The 21,006-nt window shown below is 38.0% G+C and overlaps 1 protein-coding gene across 1 annotated transcript; it reads right to left on the bottom strand.

The window, feature by feature from the left end:
• Positions 1-894: 894 nt before the first annotated feature.
• Positions 895-20,272, bottom strand: RB195_000386 (uncharacterized protein; the record flags this gene model as incomplete). Its single annotated transcript, XM_064196695.1, has 34 exons — positions 895-951; positions 1,003-1,123; positions 1,841-1,975; positions 2,427-2,583; positions 3,988-4,117; positions 4,178-4,333; positions 5,379-5,486; positions 5,540-5,653; positions 6,337-6,407; positions 6,465-6,561; positions 7,601-7,717; positions 7,779-7,912; positions 7,975-8,056; positions 8,612-8,713; positions 10,099-10,198; positions 10,256-10,347; positions 10,915-11,020; positions 11,081-11,184; positions 11,251-11,414; positions 11,503-11,616; positions 12,336-12,423; positions 12,492-12,557; positions 12,611-12,710; positions 12,803-12,901; positions 12,999-13,120; positions 13,359-13,433; positions 13,631-13,757; positions 14,271-14,403; positions 15,009-15,124; positions 15,191-15,297; positions 16,208-16,312; positions 16,458-16,624; positions 18,105-18,216; positions 20,183-20,272. The coding sequence occupies 34 exons, from the start codon at positions 20,270-20,272 to the stop codon at positions 895-897; spliced, it is 3,768 nt and encodes a 1,255-aa protein (XP_064052576.1).
• Positions 20,273-21,006: the final 734 nt, after the last annotated feature.

Raw genomic sequence — 21,006 nt, 5'->3', positions numbered from 1 at the left:
TGGAAATACAGAGTGCTCTTCCCCGCCTCTGCAGCTTCTACCAACAATGTTGCTCCTCTCTCTTTGAGATTTTTTTTTGTCAGGCTTTTGTTTTTTTTTTCTTGGCCCAGCAGAAACATGGAGTCTGTTGAAAACCAGCTACTTCACAATGCAGGCGCAAGGTCTCTCTAGTCTTTAGCCGACATCTTCAAACGCGCTAAGTAGCCGTGATCCCTCCAGTGAGGGAGATCTGTGAGAGCGAAGCGTCACTGGGGTATGAATTCGCTTGGGATACGCGAATCAATTTATTAAAGGATAAAGGATAAAGTTTCTGGCGTTAATCAATCCGCTTGGGATGCACCCCCACGTTCACTTCAATTCAGAATTGTTTTGAGGTTTTACGAACGTGTAACTGGCTTACGCAATGACTTGCGGTGGCTAGACGATATGTCTAGTCAGTGTTTTTATTCTCCCAGACAAGTCTGGTACCAATTTATCGACTTCGAAGGGATGAAGGGCTTGGTGAGCACTAGGGCGGATTCGAACCATCTCGACCGTGTGTTTACAGCGGACCTCTAACCGACTGCGCCACAGCCGGCTAACGGAACATTTTACATGAGAAAATTCTGAAAATAAACATTGCAAGTTCCCTTCCAAGCTCATGTTTCATCAAATTAAACAAGCGTGGATACGGAGTACAATAATCGAATCGTGATTACCGTAACCTGCGGATACTGTAGACCATCACAACAGTGAAACACAACACACATTTTTCAGATTCATGAATGTGCCGAGTCCTCCATGCATCAAACGTACACTGAGATGAAGATGCATAATGCATTTGTTTACGGGTCATATCAAGCCATTTAGAACTTCATTGTCAATAAGTTATTGCTTCAGTGAGGTCTTTTTTCTTCATATAGAATTTGTACCGAATCCTCCTCCACCTGGTGTTCGTATTTCCAGAATATCCTAAATTATTACATAGAGTACATCTCAGATAATCAAAAAACCTTGACTCACTCCAGGCTCTATGGCGATATTGATTTTCCCTCCAAGATTCACCGTACGTGATTTCCTCTTCAGCAGATTCAACCCACGTTCGCCATTTTCGCCTCCGTTGAGACCGTACGGGGCAAAAACCCTTAAGAAGACTTGTTTGACGTAGATATTGGTAAAAATATAGTTGGATTAAAGCGAGTTGGTTTATAGTTCAATATCGCGTGGTGTACTGCATCCACAATTGAAGGGAAGCGCATCATTGCAGTCTAGTCAGTAGCTCCTTTCTAGGACGAAGACGAAGTTAAAGGCAGTATACCACGAAATTGCCGTGATACGGAAGCCCCAGGGAAAACATAGAGTTCGGGCTGCAGATTATGGAAAGGAGCTTGGACCTGCTCAATTCCCCCTAATCATCCTAGAAAACGACGTGGGAACCGCATTAGTTCCTACGAGGTACGTTAGAACGCACATTATTGCACGCGCTTCAGTTCCCTCACTAGCCTAAACATTGGTATTACTTGAATAGGCTGGTGAGGAGACCTCATCAATCTTTGACCGCTCGTTCATGAATGCGGCGCGTGCCCAAGGTTGGCGCGTTGCCATTCGTAGGAAAGAACAGCATCTTCCACGATTTTTTTCTGACGGTGACTTGGGGAAGATGAGCGGACCTATTCCCCAATCCACAAACCGAACTCCAGGTTTTCCCTGGGGATTCTGTGCTACAATTTTGTGATACGCTGCTTTTAAACAGGAGTGTCACCGCACAGATGTCTTCTATTGATCCTTCGAAACGCAGTGGAACGCAACGCAGAGGCCGCAACCTCCTAACAAGGTAAGAATGCAATAGATACACACATACCTCCGCTCCGTGAGAAGAGAAAGCGACAGAGGCCGGCGGAATTGAAGCGAGCGCACCACACCATCTCCTCCACGCCACTTTCCGTCTCCTCCGGAATTTTCGCGTAGACGGAACTCACGCAGTATGACCGGGTACCTGGTGACAATGTGACATTTTAAATACAAAGAGAAAGCATGTTTCCTCTTCTTAGCTCTGATTTTCCTTCATATCTGTAGAGAAAAGAATCGAATTATTCGATTTTCAATGAACTTCGGGATAGTAAGGAGTTTTATTGGTTTTTCACGAGCTCTACACGAGGTCACTCATTAATTCTATTGGCTAACTTTTCGGCAAATCGCCTTCTTCATGGCTTTGAATTGGAGAAGCTTAGTAGCTTTCATGATCGATCAGTCAGCGGTCACCAATAGCCTCCTCCAACCTGAAGCTCCGAAGAATTCGAGCGATTTGCCGAAAAGTTACCCAACAAAATCAATTAACCACTTCTCGTTTTAAAAAAAATCAATACGACTTGTTGAAAAAGAAGAACAACTGCGAATTTTTCTCATTTGCAAATCCACCGAATAGAACGAAAAAATAGAGAGTTCACCTGCTCTCAAGGATTTCCGGATCCGTAATTCTGGTGTTTGTCATGTGAGTATGAACACCACTCCTCCCATGAAAACCTTCGCCGGCACCTGCGCCTCCGGCGATAGTCTCGTAGTAGCCCATGGTGTCATCGCCGAATGTGACGTTATTCATGCATCCTGTGAATACAAAAGTAGAGATTATTCTTTCGAGGATTCTACCCTCGTTTATCCTGAAAATTACAGTGAAGCATTTCTCGGAGTTTCACGACTGTAACCTCACCAGGCGTTTATGAGTCACCTTACACTTGGGCAGTTAAAGGCATCACCCCACGAATCTGAGGTGATACGGATTTCAGGTGGAGTATTCGTATAACGGGATCGTAGATTATGGAGAGGGGGTGATTCCGTCCATTTCTTCCTAATTGCCGTAAAAAACGGCCCGGAAGATGCGGTGCCGCACAAGACTGGCGCGCTCCAGTCGAACTCCTTATAGAAAATAGTGCGCCAGAACGCCTGAAGCCGTATCTTCCGGGTCGTTTTTGCGGCATTTAGGAAGGAATGGACGGAATCACCCCCTCTCCTTAATCCACGATCCCGCATACGAATACTCCTCCTGAAATCCGTACTACTAGCCACTACGAATACCGCCTCAGATTCGTGGGGTGATGCCTTTAAATCCATGGAAACAGCAAGATAATCAGCCAAGCACGCAGAGAACACGAACACAATCGGCCATGAGTCATTATTTTATCCTCCCAGACGAATTTGACTTTGAGGAATTTGTTGACCTTCATGGATTAAAAACTTAGCTGACCTAATGCGGTTCCGAACAGTACACGGCGCAATCGCAGCGGAACCACTTATCAACTGCGCTACACCCTCCTGTTTAACATTATTATATTAATTCAAATTCCATAACATCGCCCTTCGTTACAATCAACAAACTAAATCCCAGCTTTATTCGGATTTGCAAGTGTTTTTGTTCTAAACAACCCTACAAAGAATTACGTAAATGTACCGTTATCAATTTGTTGGTCCCGAGGTAATGATTTTTGGGTCCCAGGATCTATCAAGTAACCCTTCGCTGCGACTATTTGTACTAATTTTGAGCAGAGAATTGTGGAGAATTGAATTCGAGGTCCTTTAACCACGAACTCACTCAAACTCAATGGGGTTCGTGTGAATAAAATAAATAAAATAAACGTGTGTTTTGAAAACAGCAAATAAAATTTATCACTTATCTTATCCCTGCTTATTCTCATCCTACTCTTTTCTCTTTGCCGGATTTCCTATTGTTTATTTGTGTTCATTCCTTCCCTCTTATTCTGGGCACGCCTTTGAGCGTAATAAATAAATAAAATTTGAAGTAAATGTGGTCTTGAATGAGCTGTGAAACTTACAAACTATTCTGGATTATTCTCGTAGACATAGAGGAAGTTTCATACAGAAAAAAGAAAAACCACGTTTTTTCATGCGTTATTTTTCTATTTCTTTTTTATGTTTATTTTTTCCCGTGCATTTAACTCCGCATTGATTTCGGTTTGAAGAGATGGGAGAGATAGAAAATAGAAAAGATTTAACCTTGACTAGCTGCTACTGCCTTGAAGGCACCCAGAATCACATCGCATAATCTTTGACTGGTCAGCACATTTCCTCCTACGACAGCCGCATTCTCGGACGGAGATAGCAACGTGCCCTCAGGGATTAAAATCTGCGATTGGAAAGTTGATTCACAGTTTTCCAGAAAAAAAGTTATGTACAACGAACTTACGCTAATTGGAGAAAGACAACCGCTGTTCAGAGGAATCTCTTTCGCCACAAGACATCGAAGGCAATAAATTATAGCGGACATAGTAACGGCTCGAGGACAATTACAGGACGAGATCACCTCCATGCCTGTGCCAGTGAAGTCGAACAACGCCTCCCCCTGTAACATCCGTCTCTCAGTCGTTTCCACATTTCTCGGTACGTAACATCATCGTATGATCTCACTACGTTCCACTACGTCTTAACTGCTTTTCCACAATAAATGGGCTAAGAGCACGTGTAGCACGCACAGCGTAAAGTCAGCGTATCATGAAATTAACGTAGCGTGGAAACTTGATGGAAAACATAGAGTTCGGTGTGTAGACTACGCATATAAGCGTTGACTCACTCAATTCCTCCTAATCGTCCTGAAAACCACCGTGGGAAGGAACATTTTTCTTACGAGACATGTTAGAACGCGCTCCTTTGAACACGCTCCTGTCCACTCACTCTCCTTTTCATTGGTTTTACGCGAATAGGTCAATGAGGAAGGCTCGCTGATCTTTGATCGCTCGCTTGTGAACGCGCTGCGCACGCATTGTCGACGCGTTATAACGTGCCACGTAGGGAAAAACACCTTTCTCACGCCATTTTTCAAGGACGATTAGGGGGAGTGAACAAGGCACCGCACCTATTCATAATCTGCACCATGAACTCTATGTTTTCCATCAGATTTCCACACGTGATACGCTGCCTTTAAGTCAAAAAGTTCAGTTTGCTTTACTTGTAATATTTGTGCTTGTCGAGCTATGCATTTTCGTTCCTCGACGAGAGCCTTATTGGCATTAACTGTAAGCGGTCCAGAAGAATAAAGCAAAAATAATAAAGCAACGAAAATTTCCAGGTTATGTTGTTAAACACACTATAGCTTTTTCTTGAACATTTATTTGAGAATACTATTTTTTTAGATTTTATCATATTTAAGTGTATTTGTTATCTTTTTATATTTCATTTTATCTTTTTATTATTTTTATTCAATTAGCTGAATCAGATCAAACAACTATGAGAAAAAAATTGAACGTATGCGTTAATGAAATCTTCTTTTCAATAAATAATGATCTCTAAGAACAAAAACAAAACGCCTGGACAGATGGCTTGAAAGACTCATCTCATCTGGTTTCATCATTGAGATACCGTCGCGAGATACTAACACTAACACAACAAACCTTCTCTATATCGATGTTGACAGTTAATTTTATTTGGGTCCCATCATCCATTGTATCACATGCTTGTAGTGAAGTGCTCCCAGTTCGTTCGAAAACACTTTGTCCTACCTGAAAAGAGGAATTTTCCAGAGTATACGTTTTTTCCCCTTAGTAGCACCTACCTCTTTCAGCATTGTCCTTACGCACTCTTCCGCAGTAGACTGTATGTGTTGCATGTACGCTTGCACAGTGTCCAGGCCATATTCACTTATGAGGTCGCAAACTAAGGAGATTCCCTGAATTTGTGTTACGGTTTTCTTTTTACGGTACCCACTGCTAACAGTTCCATCAGAATTGAAAGAGAGTGTCCAAGTGCGTCTTGGATCTGGTACAAGAAGCTGCCGAATTGTCGTGAAACGATCATAGAAAGCGCCTTTAGAGTGATTTGCGAATAAAAAAATATAAAATATATAAAAATTATACAAAAATAAATAAATATATATACATAATTCTTATGAAATATATGTGAGAGTAAACTTAATATATCTAATGGTTGGATAAATGATCAATACATAGTAAGATAAATATCTCAATATTGAATTTAATTTACTTTAAAGGTAAAAATTAAATGAATATATATAAAATTATGTGAAAAAATTACAGCATGAGTATTTCTTGGTATTTTGCCATGGACAAATAAAATAGATGCATGTGACAAGAGTAAGCAAACGGTAAAAAGCTTTGATTTCAGATTTCGGGATGAAAATCTTAATGAAAAATGAAGGCTGAAACGGACTAGTGGATATAAGAAGATCCTCTAGCGGGTCATATTCAAACTTGTTCTAATTGTTCAGTTAAAAATAATTTTAAAAAATATGGATAATTGGAACTAAGTGGAGGAAGTGGTCAACATTTAGCGGTGAAACTGCGTCAGAGAAGCTCATTTAACTTGACTTTTTGAGGAAAGTGATTAGTTCACCTTATTATTGGCGGCTATTTGAGCTTTGATATCAGCAATATTGTCAGCTAAATTTCGAGTACCGGAGCAACCTAAAAGGTTCAGTTCCGGATCTCTTTGCTTGGGGTACTTGCTGCTATGGAACTCACCTCGAATTTCCTTCGGAGCCATTAGGTGACTGATGAGAAAATCTTCTTGGAAAACACCTTTTTCAACAACTTTGAATGAGACGAATGTGGCGCCTTCCTTAAACGAAAAAAAACACTCTGAACAATATTTCATACAAACATTTTATATATTAAGAGCCTTGTTTTTAGTTAAGAGCTAACTAATGATTTTTTTTGAAGCCTCTACTACTTGAAGTATCCAGAAATGACATCGTATTCTGAGCTCTAGGACCTTATTAACAACTATACGTTGATTGATTACATCACTTTAAAAGTAACGTATCACGAAATTGACGTAGCGTTGAAAACTGATGGAATACATAGAGTTCCAGATGTAAAGGATAAAGGATGAAGTGTCTGGCGTTAATCAATCCGCTTTGGTCGGGCCACCACGTCCGCTTCAATTCAGAATCGTTTGAGGTTTACGAACGTGTAACTGGCCTATGCAATGACTTGCGGTGGCCCTGCGATGTTTAAGTCGGTGTTTTTATCCTCCCAGACAAGTCTGGTACCAATTTGTCGACCCCGGAAAGATGAGAGGCTTGGTGAGCACTAGGGCGGATCCGAACCTCCGATCGATCGTGTAGACAACGGAATCTCTTACTGACTGCGCTACACCTGCCCTTGAATTTGGGATGTAGATTGCGAATGTGAGCTTGAAAACGCCCTCATACACGCTCCGCGTCCACGAACGGTCGAAGATTGATAGGATCTCCTCACCATCCTATTCAGGTAAAAACCAATAAATAGGCTGCTAAGGAGACCAGAACCGTGAAGAAAGAAGGCGCGTTTTAACGCACCTCGCAGGAGAAAACGCCGTTCCCACGCCGTCCTTTTCATTCCTAATCTACACCCGAAGCTATGTTTTTCCATCAGGTTTCCACGCTACGTCCATTTCGTGATAGGTTGCCCTTAACACCTTGCTGAACAGTGCTTTGAATCCTCATAGCGTTATTTTTCTCTACTTCCAAAATCCTTTTCCAGGTTTTTACTTCTTCCGATTACGTCCGCTTGTTTTCTGTCGTTTTTCACATTTCTCATCAATATTATATATCAAACAACTCTTATAATGGTAACACAGACAAAGAACTAAACTAACATCAGGAACTAGGACGAACCTGATCTAACGAAGTAGCGTTCGGTGGCATACTACCTGGAACCAATCCACCAACGTCCGCGTGATGACCTCGATTCGCCAAAAAGAACACTGGACCTTTAATATTCTCGAAAAACACCTGAAACCATCTATACTACTGATAGATCCAAGAGAAGAGTTGTTCTTCTCGGAATGCTTACCGGCGTGATCACTGTAAGATCCGGCAGATGACTTCCGCCCGCTCTCGGATGATTCGACAATATTACATCACCTTTATGGATTGAATCCATTCCAAGATGATCAATTTGAAATCGTACGGCGTACTGCATACCACCTAAAAGCTTTTTGGGTCTCATAGACAAAATATAAATGTGTTTAAAAATATGGTTGCATTACCCAGATGTACAGGAATATGAGGAGCATTAGCGATCAGACCACCGTCAGGACCAAATAAGGCACAGGAGAAATCAAGGCGTTCCTGTGAATCAGAATATTTCAATAATAAATAAATCAATAAATCAAAAAAAAATATTTCTTGAAAATAGACCATTTGAAGAACTCACAATATTTCAAAGCTCAAGAAAAAAAAAGAACGAAAACACGTCTTCCTAGATTTCTATTTCTACTAAGTTCAAACTTTTTTTTTTGCTTAGTGCTCAATAATCAGCTCCAGATCACAAAATTACTGCTTTCATTACAATGACATTGTGCTCTGGAGGCGAGAATGGTTGAAAATTCAAAATTCCAGAAATTTTGACTTTCCTCTGCAGTAACTATGAGTTGGATTCTTGGGAATACGACGATTCCCTTTTGTATCCGGTAGCAAATTAAATTAAAAATTATTGGTTAGATTATTAATTATCAATAAATTATTTAATTCTTCGCACTGCTGAAAAAATATCAAAATGTAGGAGTCAAATGAGTAGAAGATCAATGTCCAGCCAACCAGCCAGCATTTTATGGATAAGCAAGAAAAATCAAAGGAAAAGGAAAGATGTGGAGAGACCAAAACACGGTATCCACGCGTGCACACCTTGATATTTGTGGATATGGCTGTACGCTGTAGAACACGTCCCATCTGTTCGGCAATTGACATGAATCGATTCGAGAAAATTGAAAGACGAATAGGGTCCACCTAAAATATGACTCGTTCATTTTTTAAAGGCGATTCAATAATACTCATTTCTTATTTGCTTATTTATTATCTATTTGTTTATTGTATTATTTATTTAATTATTTATTGATCTTGTTTGCTTAAAGGCATCACCCCACGAATCTGAGGTGGTGCAGATTTCAGGTGGAGTATTCGTATACAGGATGGGAGACTATGGAGAGGGGGGTGATTCCGTTCATTTCTTCCTAATTGCCGTAAAAAACGGCCCGGAAGATACGTCTTTATTCGTTTTGGCGCACCATTTTGTACAAGAGGTTCGATTGGAGCGCGCCAGTCTTGTGCGGCGTCGCATCTTCCGGGCCGTTTTTTACGGCAATTAGAAGAAATGGACGGAATCACCTCCCTCTCCGTAGTCTCCCATCCCGTATACGAATACTCCACCTGAAATCTGTACCACCTCAGATTCGTGGGGTGATGCCTTTAAGGCCGTCTTAAAACGCGCCTGTCTTACGCGTCTGAGGATGCGCTTGAAAAGCGCGTTGTCGTCAATGAGTTAAGGGCAGCGTATCACAAAATTGACGTAGTGTGGAAATCTAATGGAAAACGTAGAGTTTGGAGTGTAGAGTACCGATCTGTGCGTTGCCTAGCTCAATTCCCCCTAATTTTCCTGAGAAGCTCCGTGGGAACAGCGTTCGGCCCTACGAGATACGTTAGGACGCGCCACCGTTGCGCACGCGCCGCATCCACGAGCGAGCGGTCAAAGATCGATGATGTCTCCTCGGCAGTCTATTCAAGTGGGACCAATGAATAGGCTGTTGAGAGAACTGGAGTGTGTACAAGGAGGACGCGTTCTAACGCAACTCGTAGGAAATGAAGCGGTTCTCATGCCGTTTTTTTTTTTCAAAGACGATTAAGGGAAATTGGAGCCACTTCCATTCTCGTAATTTATAGCCGAATCTCTGTATTTTTTCACAGTTTTCTCAACTACGTCAGTTTTGTGATACGCTGCCTTCTAGCAGTGCTTTTCTACTGGAATTGCATTGTTCTTAGAACCAACAACATTAATTTTTAAGAGTTTTTCGCAAGGGTAAAGGATGAAGTGCACGCCTTTGATCAATCGTCTACGCGTTATTTTTTTTTCTAAGAAGCGTTGGAGGTTTCTAAACACCCCTGCAGCCTTACAATGACTTGCTGAGGATAACCGATGTGTCAAATCGGTGTTTTATCCCCCCAAAGATGTGTGGTATCCATTTAATGACCCTGGAAAAATGGAGAGCTTGGTTTGCACTAGGACGGATTCGAACCTCCGATCGATCGATCGTACAGTCACAGCGGAACCTCTCACCGACTGCGCTGTACACCCACTACAAATGCTAGTAAATTCAAAAGAAAAACTGAAACCGCACCTGTAAAGCGATGCTCTCCTCACGTTTGCTGCAAACGTCCAGATGAATATTCCCTTCTTGGGTGACAGTCGCAGTGCACCGTGGCTCCACTAAAATTGTGCTAAAACAACAAAATCATTGAAGAAGCTGTAGGAATGATCCCCGGACGTTTCCATACCTGTTTTTGTCGATAATAATCGCTGGTCCATGAATTATATGTCCACCAAGTAAATCTGTGATGTTATAGACGGCGGTGTCAAGAAAACCACCCTGAACCGAAGGAATTTTTCACAGGTTTTTCAAGTTTTTTTCCCCCAAGTTCTTCTTTACTTCAATTTTTTCATGACTACGTAGATTTAGCTGCGTAATTAGAAGTTGGCTGAGTATCACAAATAGTAAATTCAGAGTTTAGTCCTATTTCCATCGTTTTCTTATTGTTTTTCTTTCCATTCATTGTTTTACGGGTTGCTATTTTTATTTTTTTATTACTATTATTTTATCTTTTTATTGTTTTTCTCAATATTGCATATAACTACTTATTTTATTTTGGATTGGCCTCCCTTCTCTACTGACGAGACTAAAAGGAGTCTAATCTAAAAATGAATCGTATAAGGAGAGGAGAAACAATCCACCTTTTTTAATTTTGAATTAAATTAAATCTATTTTAAGTTTTTTTTAATTCACCATCTATCCTGTTTCTAGGATACATTTTGTTAGAACTTTTAAGAACAATGTTTTCCGAGAGACTGCCTAAAAATTAATCTAATTTAATTATTATTTAATTTCAATTACTATTTAATTTCAATTTATCTATTTAATTTATTACGCAGTTCGAACCTCGAAAAATGTCCTAGTAACTCCCGTAGCTTTCGGATGCTTAGGATCGTCAGCCATATCAATACGTTCGCTATGCTTCACCCCGGAAGAAGCTACTCCACGGACCCTGAACTAGTTTTTTTTTTTCGGAAATATGCATTCTACAGAGATTTTATGTCCTTGGTACCGTATATCATCCACAATGATGTCACGATCGGTCAGTGTGAATCCAAACTCTCGCTTGTAGATCACATTGAATGCGGTCACAAAGTTCAGCAACGTTTCAGCATTCTGGAAAAATCCTACTGCGTGCTCAGGCCTTATAGGGACAGTTAGGTCCCACCATGAATAACCAACCTGAGGATCGTAGTCGGCAGTGACCATAACGGCACAATCTGTCCTCGAAAACCTCATGTGAAGAAAGTGCTCGCAATCAACTTCAGCAAATCCTTGACTCCTGAGTTCGTTCGTGGCTTTTTCAACAAGGACGCGAAAGCGATCAACGATCACGGACATGGTTTCTGGAACAGAATAAAAAGGGGAATACGTCAGCTGAACCTTAAATTAAGTTTTGTTTATTTGTTTTTTTTTTTCAAAAATCAAACTAACCTCTTGAAAAAACAAGATTTGCTGGTTCCTGGACTTCGCTGACCACTTTAGCTAATGCAATTCCATATGCTGAGAGCAAACTGGAGTATTTATGTATCACAACACGTTGAATTCCTGAAAATATGGCACGTTAAGGATGTTAGGCACGGCAGTACTTAGAGGGAACGTATCAGGAAACTGAATTTGTTGGGACACCTGTGGAAAACAAAGACTTTGGGGTGTAGGTTACGAATATGAGCTCTACCCTGCTCAATTCATTCTATTCGTCCTGAAAAACGGCGTGGGAACCGCGTTTGTTCCTACGAGGCACTTTACAACCTGCCCTCTTGTACACGCTCCGCTCAGAAATCTATTCAAGTAATATCCATAAATAAGTTCCAGCGTCAATTCATTTGAGTTTTTTTTTGAGTCACCTTTTTGTAGACTAGGGAAATTCAAAAATGAAAAGAAAAAGAGTAGGGGAGAAAATTCAAAAATTCCCCACGGAAAGTTAAAAAAAAACTTGTATTTCTATTTTCTATATGTATTTTACAGTAGTTGCTACAGAAAATAATGACCATTACTCACCAATCAGATTGAACCAATGAATAAATTGGTGAGAAGACTTCATTGATCTTCGACCGCTCGCTACACGTCGCGTCACGTGCGCAAAGGTAGCGCGTTCTCACGCTCCTCATTGGAAAAAACGCCGTTTCCCACGGCGTTTTTCAGGACGACTAAGGGGAATGGAGCAGGGTCATGCTCATACTCGTAATCTACACCCATAACCCTATATTTTCCCAGACGTTTTCCAACCGCGACACCTTCGGCATACGCTGCCTTTAAAAAATTACCTAGAATTTGAGCAACTGCGCAAGCATGTTGCCCACCGGCTCCACCGAAGCAAGCGAGTACGTGCGCTGAAGTATCGTAACCTCGAGCCTATGACCACTTGGTGTTATGAGCAATATAATGTAAAATTCACAGGAAAACTACTAAAAATGAGGTACCTGAGTGAGAGCTCGGATTGGTCGACACATCTCTTCGTTTGCTACAGTTATAAAACCTAATGCAACCTTTAAACAGTTTATTTAAGAATGACTTGGGAACAGCAGGATAAAATCCTCACTTCCTCAGTTGTGTACTCTTTCTGGAGAGCATCAGGATTTTTCTTCACATAATCATTGATTTCATCTTTAAGTGCAAGCATCGCAGAGTAGGAGGCATTACTGTAATAGGTAAAACGTTGGTTAAAATGAACCTAAGATTGTTATTGGCTGATACGATACGATACGGTATAATGGGGAAAAGAACTGCGAACCTGTCCAAAGCTTCATCGCTGTTAGCGCCGAAAATCTTCGGGAAGTGTTCGGGTAGGATTCGTCCCAGCACAAGATTTGCATCCGTAATTGACAACTGGCTAAAATTTAGTTCTTTTTTCCTTTTTTTTTTGCAATTTTAACTTTTCTCAATTAATGTAGGTAAGCATACCATCTAAAATAGGAACTATAACATACCCTCCTTTTCTATAACAAACTGGACCCGGATGAGCTCCAACACTTTCAGGTCCTACGATGAAAATCCCATTCCTGAAGAATAATCTGGATCCACCACCGGCAGCGACAGTGTTTATATCCAACTAAAAAGTGTTTTAGAATCCACTCATTAACATAGAACAAGTCCAGGATCCATTATAGAACAACACAGCTTATGCGTCATACCTCGTAACCTCCAGCAAGCGAAAAAAATAACTTTAAAGAAATTAAATTTAAATTTAAAAAAATAATTAATCCAAGTAACTGTAGTGTTAGATTTCAAATTTTAAATTAAATTTTGGAGATGTAATTTTATAGGAAAAATCTGCTTCCAGAACACACCTGTGGTGCCTGGATTGTGACGCCGGCGGTTGTGGTTTCCATGACATGTTCCAGTGCTCCAGAATATCGACAAACCTGGATACGTAGTGATATGATACGAAAAACAGAAAAAATTCGGGAAAAAATCCTTTAGAGGACTAGAATAGACTACACTGGAACGAACGGTGCTTCGATATCCAAAGCTCAGGATTATTGGGTTCCACAGGACTGGGAAGGTGTCCAAGCGTAATGTGCTGGCAGCTGAACCGTGAAAACAGGAAATAAATCCTCACATCAGTCGACGTTCCTCCCATATCGAAACCAATTACGGGTCTTTTCGTTTTTGGATCATACGCTGTCAAAGCCACACCTATTACACCCCCAGCAGGTCCCGAGAGAATGGCTTTCGAGCCAAAAAAGCTGGAAATTGAGGCGTTAATGGGGAAACAGTCGTTTTTTTTTATAAATCTTCCAATAAGTTTAAGAAAATAATGCAACATATATACATAAATAAAATAATAAACGCTATATAATAATAATAATAATAATAATAATAATAATAATAATAATAATAATAATAATAATAATAATAATAATAATAATAATAATAATAATAATAATAATAATAATAATAATAATAATAATAATAATAATAATAATAATAATAATAATAATAATAATAATAATAATAATAATAATAATAATAATGTAACCATAAGAATATAATACAATATATATGCATAAATGAAGAAATAAACAACACATAACATAATTAAAATAATAACAAAATAGAAATAATAATAACAAATGAAGAATGAGTTCGTGTTCTCACAAAAAAAATTAAAGTTAAAGTTTCAAATTAATTAAATTAAATCATTTAAAGTTTCAAATTTTAAATATTAATAAAAGGTCAGATGTGATGTTTCAACTCACCTGTTCACATTGCAAAGTCCTCCGTCTGACTGCATGAAATCAACTCGTACACCCTTCAGCCCATCGGAAAATCCTGACTCGAAACTTTTGATATATTCCCTTATTTTCGGTGTCAAATAAGCATCGGCGCAAACTGTAAAATTTTTGTTTACTTCAATGGATGTCGCAAATATTTGCAATACTGAAAATCTCGGAATTTTTCAAATTTTTATCTTTTTTTTTCTCGTTGTTTTAATTCTCTAATAAGGAAAAGAAAATAAGTAATAATAGGAATAAAAAGACGTGAAATAAATAAATAAACGGTCTTGAACGGTTACAAATTTTCTCTGCCTGATGTAAACAAAGTGTTTATACGAGAATTTTATGATTCTCAGTATTTATCCGTAACAGTTTATAAAATAATGTTTATATTTATAAAAAAGGGTGGTTAGGAAAATAAAATACCAAAGTATTTTATATTACACATATATTACATATGTTATTCATATGAAAATATTTTAATAAATATTTGAAGTTTTATGGTCAAGAAAAATGTAAGCATATTGAAATAGTCAAGGATATAATAAAAATAACAAGTAACACATAAAAAATAATAAATAAAGAAAACAAAGAGTAATTACAATAGGAATAAAAAGCCGTGAAATAAATGAATAAAAAATGAATGAGAATAAATAATCAATAAATAAATATATCCATCATATTCAACGTCTAAGAACTATGTAAATACGTATGTATTACCTGTGAACCCTCTGGGAACGACCTTAATCATTGGCATCACCTCATGTGAGAGGGAAATGCTGCTGAATCCAAGCTCTGTGGCCACTTCTTTCACGTGAAGTTCATGAAAAGGGTAACTGAAATGAGAAAAAAATGATTTCGAGCAGGAATTGGTTGATCCGAAACAGCCGAAAACAACTCACATGAAGGAATGTAAAAAAACCACCGCGATACTAGTGATTCCTTTCGCTCGAACCGAGTTCAGGACTGTTTTCAACTCCTCGACGTCTGGCACCTTTTCGACGATCACCTAAAAATTCCACACCTCACCTAAAGCCTGGATTTAGTCAGGATCAGAACAAAAAAACCCAGGTTTCATAGTCAACCACAAAACCTCAACATCTCAAAATAGTCACGACCGAGATTTTTTGGATTCGAATATTCGAAATGATTCGGCATTTAGGGAGAGGTATCGAATAAATTCCAAATTCAATCCTCACAAAAATCTTCCCAATTCAAAATTTTTGCTTGAACCGATGCGTGACGCTAAGCCATTGCTGTACCAGCAAATCTTATGGACCTTGCCATAAAAAATTGGAAATAACCGAAGAATAGCAGAATAAATTAAAAAAAAAACATCACATTCAATTTTATTTTTACTTTTTTACCACTTATTATTCCCACTATTTTAACTTCATTTTTATTTTATTTTTTTGTTCTGCCTTCTGCCGAGCAAAGTGTCTCCCTCGCTCCTTCACATTTTCTCATATTAATTACCAAATTTATTTTTCCACTGTAGATTTGGCAACTTTCAAGCAAAAGAAAGGGGAAAATGGATGAACACTTCCAGAAAGTCATATCTGTTCGTGAGATCTTATTATTTCATGGCTCATTTCCTTCAAATTTTATTTTCAAGATGTATATTCTCCTCTGATTTTAAGGAAAATTATTTCTGCCTCTCCTATATATTCTGCAAAACACCTCCTAATGTATCTCAAAAAATTAAAACAAATTAAAATAAACATTTCTAACGTATCTAAGATAATTAAAATGAAGAAAATCCTTAGGTATGCGTCCTATAGAAAGCTAAATAAGTGATAAGTAATAAGTCGATAAGCAATAGCATAAATTATGTTCTCTATCGAAAAAAATTGCGAAAAAAATTTGGGTTCCTTCAAAAAAACTAAAAAGTTTGTCAGAACGTACACGAAATCACAAACCTTCCCGAAAGAAGTCTCCTTTACTACGCCGATGTCGTTCATTTGGCAACTTTCATCGTAAGGGATCACTCGTTCGTTCACCTCCACAACTTCTTCGTAGAGAACCTAAGCACTGTTTCCATAAGTACATATGAACATTTATAAAAATCCTTAATAATAATAATAATAATAATAACAAGAAGAAGAAAAAGAAGAAGGAGAAGAAAAAAGAAGGTATACTGTAAAGGAAAGTGTAGGTAAAAATCCAAACCTCAGGGATTTTGATGTCAAACTCGAATATTTTCGGACGAGTTTGATTCCCGATAAAAAGGAGATCCTTGAAACCTTTGGTGATGAGCAAAGCGATCCGTTCACCTTTTCTTTCCAGTAACGCATTCGTTGCTACCGTTGTTCCCATACGGATCCAAGCAATGTTATCTGCAAACGTTTCTTCGTTGTCAGGATTGAAATTACAAGTACAACAACATAAATATAATACATTTAATATAATATGAACAAAATATTTATTTATTTATTTATTTGTTTTACTGAAAACACCCACAGGTGTGGCATAAAACAAAAACAAAACAGAGCTCACTAGAATTTCGCCTAAGTCTCACACAACAAGACTGGCCCTTCAAAGCATAAAGGGTGGTGGGTAGACGGGTCATTCTTCTGCTACAGAAGGCAAGAAATCCTCTCGCGAGATCCTTTTCCCGAACCCAGAACGCTGCAGTACATGCACGGTGACCAGGGTTTGAGTGACCAACTTAATCTCGAACGGAGGAATCCGTCAGGGACCCTGGGCGAACGGGTGGGGGACCTCAAGCGAATTTGAAAATATGCCCCTTTCAGAATTTGAAAAAAAAAGCATATCAAGGAAGAATTCCAGCCAGCTAAATATATTAATAATATAGAATAAATATATAATATACCATATAATAGTATAAAAACAAATAAAAATTATTTGTAAACATTATTCATAAACAACAGCATGAGTACACATTCATGAAAATGTATTCATGCTGTTGTTGGCTGGTCATTTCATGCATTCGCTTTTATTTATTATTATTATTATCGTTCACTTCACATTCGTCTTTTATTCATTATTGATTATTATTCAATATTTTGTTCCTCGCTTTATTTTTTTACTGTTATTTACGGAATTATTTCGGGAAATTTTCGTGATTGTATGGATGGAGAAGGGCAAAACTAAAAAAAAACCATAAAAAGTCATTCAACAAGACCAATGCAACGTTTATAGTAGCAAAAGTGCTTTAAACGGATCCACCGCTTCTTTTTATTATTTATCTATTTACTATTTTTTGCCCTATTTGTAATATTATTTGTGTTATTTATATTTTTATTTTCTATAAATACATTACAGTTTGTGATTACTGATACTTGTTAAATGGTGGAACATCCTGAACACTTGAGGAGCGCCCTCTTGCTAATATCGTTTCCAAATAATTCATTTTTTTCAGTGTTTTTTTTTCGCAACACGACCAATAGATAAAGTGACGGAAATAATTTTCCCCAAGTAATTGTTGTTTCCCTACTACCACTAGGTACCTACAATATCCATGGAAAATTCAAATTCTGGTGAAAAATAGCGAAAAGAACCACAAAACAGTAGGAAAGATAGTTCAAAATTTGCCAAAACCTTGTTCAAAGCATACATTGATAGACAAAAATTCGACAATTTTTTTCTCCTCGAATTTTCGCTTCGATCCTTTCGCAACACGACCAGTAGATAAAGTGACGGAAATAATTTTCCCCAAGTAATTATTGTTTCCCTACTACCACTAGGTACCTATTTTTCGATCCTTCTGTTTTTTTTTCGTTAACTCTAGCGCACACAGTCGGAAGTGATGTAAAAAACACAATTTCTTTCCAAAAAAGGTGAAAAATTCCAAACCTGTAGGGACTGGAACGCCTCTGGGTATGGGAACACCAGATTCCTGCTCCAAAACTTGACGAATAGCCTCAGTTGGTGCATCATTATAGTTGGCCGGATCCTCTGAGAGCACCTGAAAAAAAATGAAATTACGAGAGATTCGAGAGGAAAAAAGAGCTTCTCCTATTGTTTTCAATCATTAAAACTTGAGAACTATGAGAAATCGCCCTAAGGGAAGAAATGTACAAGCACTATGGCTATTCTATTTTCTTCCATTGTGTTTTTTTCCCTTTTTAATTTTTTCTTTTGATATCACTTGATTTTTTTCCATTTGGATTTTTGTTCCTTGCCGAGTTCGAAAACATTTTTGTGATTTCCTTTTGAAAAAAAAAAACTAAGTTGGCCTATTAAGGAGTCGGATAAGTGATGAAACCTCCATAAACTCAAATGAGAGACTCGTTGGATTTTGGATGATGTTTTCGACTTTTCGAATTGACATTGGAATTAGTTTGTGTTGGCTTCGGGCATTTTCACCTCACTGCTGTTTCACCATTGTTTACGCACTCCACTGACGCAACGCAACGTTTACATTTAGGAGGTAAACGCTAGCGGAAAATACAAATTAAAATAATTTACTTTAACTGGAACGATTTTTGCAACTTACTAAAGCTAGGAACTAGAGAGTCGATTCTAGTCAATAATAATAATAAAAGGATAAAGTGCACGGCGTTAATTAATTCCCACGGGGATTAATCATAAGGATTAATCTTAATCCCTATGAACGCTCGTGCAGCCTTACAATAACTTTTAGGGACTAGCCGATGTGCCAAGTCACTGTTTTTATCTTCCCAGACAAGTCTGATAGCAATTTGTCGACCCCGGAGTGATGAAAGGCTTAGTTTGCATTAGGGCGGACTCGAACCCCCGATCGATTATAGCCAGAGTGGAACCTCTTACCGACTGCGCTACAGCGCCCCATCTAATCAATAATAAAAATTAATTTTTTATTATATATTATAATATATATTGTAGATATTGTATGTTCTTATATTATCATCTATCTTATTTATAATTAAAAATAAATTAAAACTCGGAACCAGTGAGTCGATACTAGTCCAAAATCCAAAATAACATTCATTTAATCAGGTCTTAAATTTCAATTTTTTGAAAAAAAAATTCCAAAAATGAGCAAAAAAAAAGCGTATGGCTTCGGAATTTTGTCGAGAAGTTAGGGTATTCCTACTTTTTCTGTGGGAATCTATTTGCTTACTTACCTATTTTCATATATTTACATACAGCAGTGAAGCAGAAAAAAGGAGAAAAGAAAACACATTTGATCCGAGTTGAAAAAAAGCAAAACCGCAAAAAAATTCCAGAAACAAAAGAGAAAATGAATGGTATGATGGTCAACGAAGGTGGTGCATTGCAATAATAAAAATTTTTTCAATAAGTAGTTCGTCATCTCCGAAAAATTCCATTCTTCAAAAAAAAAAAGAGGGAAAATTAATGGTATGATTTCAAGGATGCTGGTGTATTGCTTTTTTTTTCCAATGAGTAGCTCGTGACGCTAAAAAAAAATTCCAGAAAAAAAAAAACAAGAAATGAATGGTATGGTGATCAAGAATGCTGGTGTATTGTTTTTTTTTCTCAATGAATAACTGGAATCCCCCGAAAAATTCCAGAAAAAAAGGGAAATGGATGGTATGGTGATCAAGGATCTTGGTGTAGTGTTTTTTCTTTCAATGAGTAACTGGAATCCCCTGGAAAATTCCAGAAAAAAAGGAGAAAATGAATGGTATGATGGTTAACGAAGCTGATGTATTGTTTTTTTTTTCTTAATGAGTAACTAGAATCCCCTGGAAAGTTCCAGAAATAAGGAAAAAATTAATGGAATAATATTTTCTCAATGAGTAACTTGAATCCCCTGGGAAATTCCAGAAAAAAGGAGAAAATTAATGGTATAATAATAGTAATATATGTTGTAAATTAATGGTCAATAATGGCGTGTTGTTTATAATTGTTTATAATAATATTGTTTTTCTCCTAAGGAATACCTCACCATCCTCACATTCACAAGGATCACTCGGATCAAAACTTGCCTTCAATACACGTGTGCTTCCGTCCGGTTTAAACACACAAACATCGGTGAACGTTCCACCACGATCGATAGCGAAACCGAAACCACGCATCTACGGAGAGGGAGAGAGCGCGGCACAGAGATGTCCGCGCTGTGATCGTGAGGTGAAGAGAGCAAAAAAAACAACAACAAGGCGGTGATCGGGTGCAAAATGAGGTCGAGTCGATGGTCAGCCGGGGCGGTGAACGGAGACGGACGGCTACGGAGATAGCCCGGACCCCGGAGTGCACCCATTAAGCGACGATCTGATCGATACGGTGTGGTGGTGGCGGTCGGTAAAGACGCAAGCGGAGACGCAGGGAGAAGCACAGAATTCCCGAACGCATAGCGGAAAGAAGAAACGCGGATCACCGCCGGACGACGGCACAACGACGGTCAAATTTTCATTGACTGCGTTCTGCGACCATGATTTTCTGAACGATTCACTTGTATTATTACTATTATTATTTATTTGTTTATTTATTATTATTTTTCACTAATTATGTTTATCTATTTGTTTCTTTACTATTTATTTATTATTATTTATCCACTAGTTTTTTTTAATGACTGACTAGTTATTCATTTTCACTAGTTATAAATTTTTTGACTTCTCATCGACCTTTGCAAGAAGTTTGTTCACATTGTTTTTTTAAATTTATTTATTATTATTTATTTACTAGTTATTTATTATTATTTATTTACTAGTTATCATTAATTTTTTGACTTCTCATGGACCTTTGTAAGAAGTATGTTCACATTGTTTTTTTTAGATTTATTTATTATTATTATTTATTTGCTAGTTATTTA

Source organism: Necator americanus, chromosome IV (assembly GCF_031761385.1).
Source record: "Necator americanus strain Aroian chromosome IV, whole genome shotgun sequence".
Lineage (NCBI taxonomy): Eukaryota > Metazoa > Nematoda > Chromadorea > Rhabditida > Ancylostomatidae > Necator > Necator americanus.
Note: the sequence above shows the minus strand (reverse complement) of the source record. Positions and strands in the feature narration are given on the sequence as shown.